We start from the raw sequence: 6,000 nt of genomic DNA, 5'->3' as shown, positions 1-6,000 counted from the left end.
GGGGGAAAGACACACATGAGATGTTAATTATATCACTTTGTGCCCTGGAAGGTGCTGAGTCTGGGAAACGTACCTGGCAGAGGTGTGAGCTGAGACACTGGAAGCTGTTACGGGGAAGAACGCTACTCTGGTACGTTTTCTTGTCTTAACTTTATCACAGCAGGGTCAAGATGATCAGTGACTGAGCAGATGGTATGTTTTACTGATGTTCGATTTGCTGTGAAGAAGCCTAAAAAAGACAAGTTCATACAAAAATGAGGCTTTCTTGCCCAGGAAAAACACCAAAAAGACAAAATCTAGGAAAGCGGAGCTCTGATGGTGAATCTGGTATAACTGTGAAGAAAAACATTTTGGTGTTTTACAGTTTCTATGTCATTTTAGTCAGTTTAAGGGAATATTTTCTTGACCAAAACTGCTACAACTGTTAATTGGAATGTGTAAGTAAAAGGCGTAATTCCAAGGATATAAAAATCAAACCTAGTTAGAGATGGACTGCTTTTTCAGTTGTGCTACTCTATGGTGTATCATGGAGGTTTTCTACAGATCTTAATGGAAATCTCTGCAGACCACTGGGTGGTATGAAACGAGGTGAAATGCAGAAGATTCACAGATATTTATTTTAAACACAGTTCAGGTCAGGTCTCTCTTAGGTAAGGACCAAAACTTTTCCAAAAATACATTCTACCAATTCAATACATGTCTAGGAAAAGTTTTCAAACCCAATGCAATGTGTTTCCCTGTATATTTTCACAGTAGTTCATTTAGAGTTTAATCTCCTGCATTCCACATATTGAAGTTGTAGGCTGCTTTTTCGATATATCACTTACATTTCACTGCCAAGATGACATAGTAATTTTTTCTAATGTAAACACTCCAAGTGTTTTTATTCTCCCAGCCTTTCATCCTTACTGTTTTCCAAAATGGTTATTATAATACAGCGTTCCTTTAATCTGTCTCCACACTAATTTTAATTATTTTGGGAGGAAGGAATTCTGTCAAAGACTGGCAGAGATGCTTATACTTTAATGTCTTGCCACTAAAATCTAAAACATGAGAATTTGATTCAGCAAAGATAATATATGTGAGTATTTCCACAATCAATAAGCTCTTGTCTTAAAAGCAAGGAGGTATGTTAGTCCTGCTTAGTAGTTCCACGTGTGATTAAAGCCTGACTTGTTTTAAAACTAAATTAATTAACTTTATAAACGTGGATTTCTCATTAATTATAATAGCATGCCATTTATCCCATTACTGGCAAACTGAGTTTAAAGGGACAGTTCACTCTAGTAAACATCTGTGCACGCATCTGTAGGATAAGGCCACATATGTTGTTTCTAGCTCTAGATAAAATTTCATTTTAATACTAAAATACTTGCCATTTCCTTGCAGGGTTAATGTTGTGTCTATCATGCTACCTATATAAGAAGATATTTTTAAAAAAAAAAAAAAAGTTGTTGTTCTGTTCTACTCAGCAAAATACTACTTTTTTCAGCCAATTTAGCAAGATGAACTATGTAACTTTGAAGACTACTCTGTTTAAATTTTGAAAACATTTTACTCCTCTAAATGGAATAACGTAGCTCTGCGTTGAGTGTAATCAGGAGAAAAAATGTACTGATCCTCACTGGGAGACATTTAAGAGGTAATATATCTTTAAGTGTCTCCGCCTCTGAATCCACCCACTTCTTGATAGCTGCTGCCTCCTCTTGTTGACTCACAGAAGCTGTGTTCATTCAATAGCGAGCAACGAGCAGTATTTTTCAGAGATTTTAAGAGCACACCTCCTGCTATGTATTTCACATTCTAGCTTGCTGGGGTTGAAGGTGTATGAAAGAAATAGTTTTAAGTTTCGAAGATATTGCAAAAGATTGTTCCTCCTCTCATCCCAGAAAATCCTGACAGACCAGCTGGATACCTTTCAGGCCTTAACCAAGAACTTTTTGTGCTCGTCCCACTGCCTTTTTTACAGTAGAAAGACCTGAGACACACTTAAAAACTGACTAATTTAAACAGATGGCTAATCCTAGTGCTGTCTGCAATGGACATCTACATCATCATCATCAGAAACAGAACAATCTCTTAAAAAGTGGAATCTGTAAGAAAAATGGAATTACTAAAGGAATGAAGGTAAGGTTTAATTGTTTACCTTAATTGCCTCAATATTGAACATAGGTAGTTGCAGCATGACTTATTAAGCTAGTTTCATGGCAGTCTTAGTCTCCATTGAACAGGTTGTATGGATTAGGTTTATGTGTCAAGATTACAATCTTGGGACCTGACACTGTTTGTTTTCTATCATCCTCAACTGCAGCGAGGGTTGTGAAAGCTCACGCAACGTAGTGTTGGTCCCATGGACTAGACTCTAGTTCATATCAAACACATGCATGCTGAAATGTAGTAGTTTCCTTCCAAAGCTTAACTGATGGTGAAGTTGACTTTGCAATGTATTAATCACTAGTGAAAAGCTGTTTTATCAACTTAAGGTGTGTGTGGAGTGGTTTTTAACACGTTATTTGTTGCTGTACAAGTGTAACCAAGAAAATGTAGGCAGGGGAAGCTGTTTTTTCTTGATATTTACATTACTGCAAGGTTGGTTTAACTGATGTCTGCCCTTTGCTGATGCCTGCTCTCCAGCCTTGTACTGCTTAGAATCCAAGGCAGTTCACTTACTATTTTCTCAAGCTGTTCTTTTTGAAACTAGTGCATCTCATTTACGTAAATGTTTTGTAGAAGAGTTGGCATGTAGCATCCTAAAGAATGAACCACAAAACCAAGGGTATGCTTTTGCCGAAAGAGCCCGAATCTTAAATGTTGTCTGTCTGCGATACCTGTTCTGACTGGGAACATTCTGTCTGTCTTGAAGTGTCCTAATTCTGAATCTTGGTGTGATCACGAGTAGAAATTCTTGTGGTGATTAGAAAAAGGCTGGCTTTACAGCACGGTGTGGTGGTGAGAGGCGGATGTAGGTTGCTTTTGGAGCCTGAGCGCTCACCTGACCATCCCTGTTGAAAGCTTTAGACAAGGACTGTGGCAAGGGCTCCACTGTTTTACAAATAAACTGCTATCTTATATCTTTCTCTAAATGGGGCTCTAACACCCCTAGCACTCTAATGAAGGCACACCCAGTGTCATGCTTAATGATTGTCTGGCTTCAGGTGTCTCCCTTGGTATGGGTGTTGCCCAATCGGTGGCTTGTGTAGGATGAGGAAAGCAAAAAAGCTTGTGCAATGATTTGAAAAGGCCTTTCTTGGGATTCGCTTCCAGAAACCTAATCTGGCATCCTTGTATATACCACATATATCTCCTATCATTTTATATATTAGCTGTTTGCCACAGTGATATCTGAAATCTCTGCTATCAGTTTGAGTGGCAGATTTCAAAGACTAAGCCTTGCCATTCAGTTATTGTGAACCTGCTGCAAATGAGCGGTTTTGAAAGCAGCAGACTCTCAGGAGAGGATTAATTAGGATTCCCTCCTTAATAGGAAAGAGATGGCTAGAGAAGTAAAGTAGAATATTGCTGAGGATGAGCAAATGGAAATAAAGATTGGTCTGAAAGGGGTGGCAAAAGAAATGAAGGAAGTGTTAGCAGGTGTACCTGCTGGATTAGTGAAGTCTTACAGGCACTGTATGGTTGGAGGAGGAAGGGTTTTGCCCTGCTGTGTGGCAGGTGAAAGCAGCACTGAACTGCTGCTAAATATACCATCCATGGCGGAGGACATGGTGAGGAAGTGAAGCCTTAGAAAGTTCAGGAGCCTCATCAAAGGCGGACTTGGTAAGTCCAGGTCTAGCATTGTGTTCTGAATGACATACCATTTCCCTTCTTCCTGCTTCAAACACAGATTGGGAAAGAAGGAAACAATAACAGACAAGAGTCCTGTATGAACCAGGAATCTCATTCCTGGTAGGAATCTCCCCATTCCTGTCTGGTCTGTTTCCCCGCCCCAGCTGCCTCACCCTGTTTGGTACTTATGCTTTATCCTATTTTACAGGAACAGATACTGTTCCTTCCTACCTGATCTGTTTACATGGCTCACTGCTGTAGGTGTGCAACTTCGCACAATCTTCCAGTGTGTTTATATTTGCAACACCTGGCTGAAGTGTGCTTCCCACTTTACAGCTGGGCTCTGAGGAGCAGGGGATATGGCAGCTGGGTGCACAGGGAAGCCAGTGCAGGAACCAGACCCAGGTTTGTCATGATTCCAGTTGTCCTCCTCCCTCCCTCCCTCTTTTGCTCTTTTTCCACCTTGCCCCAATTTTCCCTAACACTCTGACACACACTCACACACACATATATGTACTTTACTGCCTATTCAGTAAATTAATTCACCATTAAACACTTTACATAGGAGGGGAAATATAGTGCCAGGATATTCAGGGGACGTGACCGATGATGCTAGTTGCAGCACTTGAGACTTGTGGCCATTCGGAAACTCTTGGGGTTAGTTACAGCTGTGTTACTTTGCAAAAGGAGTGGAGGAGGAAGATGTGTTCTGGTTTAAGAGTGGCAACTGGTGGTGCAGAGGCTGCAGCGAGGGCATGGCACAGTAAAGGCCAGGTATATGTAGCAATAGTTACACACAATTGACTGACTGGAACATCAGGCTTTGCAGAAATCAGCTTCATAAACCTTTTTTTCTAGGGAGCCCACAGGAAGCACTGGCTTCAGGAAGTGCTGGCTTTGGAAACACTGCTTTTGAAAACACTGGCTCAAGAACAATGTGTTTTGCATCTTAATGATATAAGAAGATTTTGCATGTCTGCATGTGCGTGACAGAAATAGAGAAGCAATTCTGATACAGGAAAACCCACAGGTTTCCGAAGAAAGTATTTTGTTTAATGAGTGGGGGAAAGTAATTAGGAATGATCAAATGTGGGGGAGTAGGGAGGCTCTCTTTGCTTCCAGCAATCTGTGGCACACCAAGGACAGGAAAGGAGGTACCTGAGCGATAAAGATGCAGTGAGGTGCCCTACCAGAAGACAACCTGTTGCTTTGGGGGAAGCGATATAGCACTTTGCGGTGGGACTGCTTGTTTGCATAGCTTCTGTGATTATTTTAAGTCTGACTCACTCAATTCTAGCTGATAGCACGGACTCCCATGTAGTAATGGACACTAGACCTAACCACGTCCCCACAGCCGCGCTGCATCCTTGCATTCATGGATGTTGGGCCACAGTGAGACCTGAGCTTTGGGAGGTGGGTCGTGGGCCATGTCTCCCGCTTCATTAGTGCTTATAACACAGGCAGATTCTTTGCATTGTTCCAGAACCTGTAGCCTGGACTTGCCATCATCCATAGTACAATTCAATAGCTAACCTACATTTTTATGTAACTGTAGTAACCAGGTATTTTCCTGGTCATGGTTTCTTTTGCTGTTATTTTGCTGTTGATTAGGTGTCAGTTGTAGGACAGATCGGACTTTTAAAACAACAAACATGTTTGTCTAGTGGAAACACTTTTTCCTGCAGTACACATACAACAATTTTAATTCTTCGATGGATCGTTTCCTCGGATGCCTTAGAGAGCCTTCGAGACAGTATAAAGCTATTTGCAAATTTTTTTTTTTCTGTTCTGCACTGAGAATGACAGTAGCTTGGAAGAAACTTTCAGTGAACAAGACTGTAGCCTTTTCCAGGCTTTTGAAGCTCCTTTCCAAAAGGAAAAAAGAGCTCAAGATGAGATCAAACCCAGTAATGTCTGCCTCACTTGTTCGATAGCCTGAAAATGTGATAGCATCTGGGGGCTCTAAAATTTGGAGGCTAATTATATTTACCTTCTGTCCTGTGACATCTACTCAGTCCCTTCCATGCTTGTGGCTCCCTTGCTTTTCTTGCTCTCCTTTCTGCACTGCAATGTCACTTAGTCCCCAAGGAAGATCTTATAGAAAACATCGATGGTTTTAAAAGAGAGCGATGAAAGGAATATGCCATGCGACCGTTCTCACAGGAATAATTTTCTTCTATGTTGTAAATGCCCCCTGTAATTTCTTTGTGCTCTGTC

The 6,000-nt window shown here is 41.0% G+C and overlaps 1 protein-coding gene across 1 annotated transcript in view; it reads left to right on the top strand.

Annotated features, from left to right (window-relative positions):
* Positions 1-1,885: 1,885 nt before the first annotated feature.
* Positions 1,886-6,000, top strand: part of SPTLC3 (serine palmitoyltransferase long chain base subunit 3) — a 79,436-nt gene continuing 75,321 nt past the window's right edge. Inside the window, exon 1 of the mRNA XM_065631886.1 lies at positions 1,886-2,127. Coding sequence (XP_065487958.1) covers positions 2,014-2,127 — 114 coding nt within the window. The 5' untranslated portion in view covers positions 1,886-2,013. The remainder of the gene's footprint in view (positions 2,128-6,000) is intronic.

The sequence above is a fragment of the Caloenas nicobarica genome, chromosome 3, assembly GCF_036013445.1.
Source record: "Caloenas nicobarica isolate bCalNic1 chromosome 3, bCalNic1.hap1, whole genome shotgun sequence".
In the NCBI taxonomy this organism is placed as follows: domain Eukaryota; kingdom Metazoa; phylum Chordata; class Aves; order Columbiformes; family Columbidae; genus Caloenas; species Caloenas nicobarica.
The sequence above is the reverse complement of the archived record's forward strand: the minus strand, read 5'-3'. Positions and strand labels throughout refer to the sequence as shown.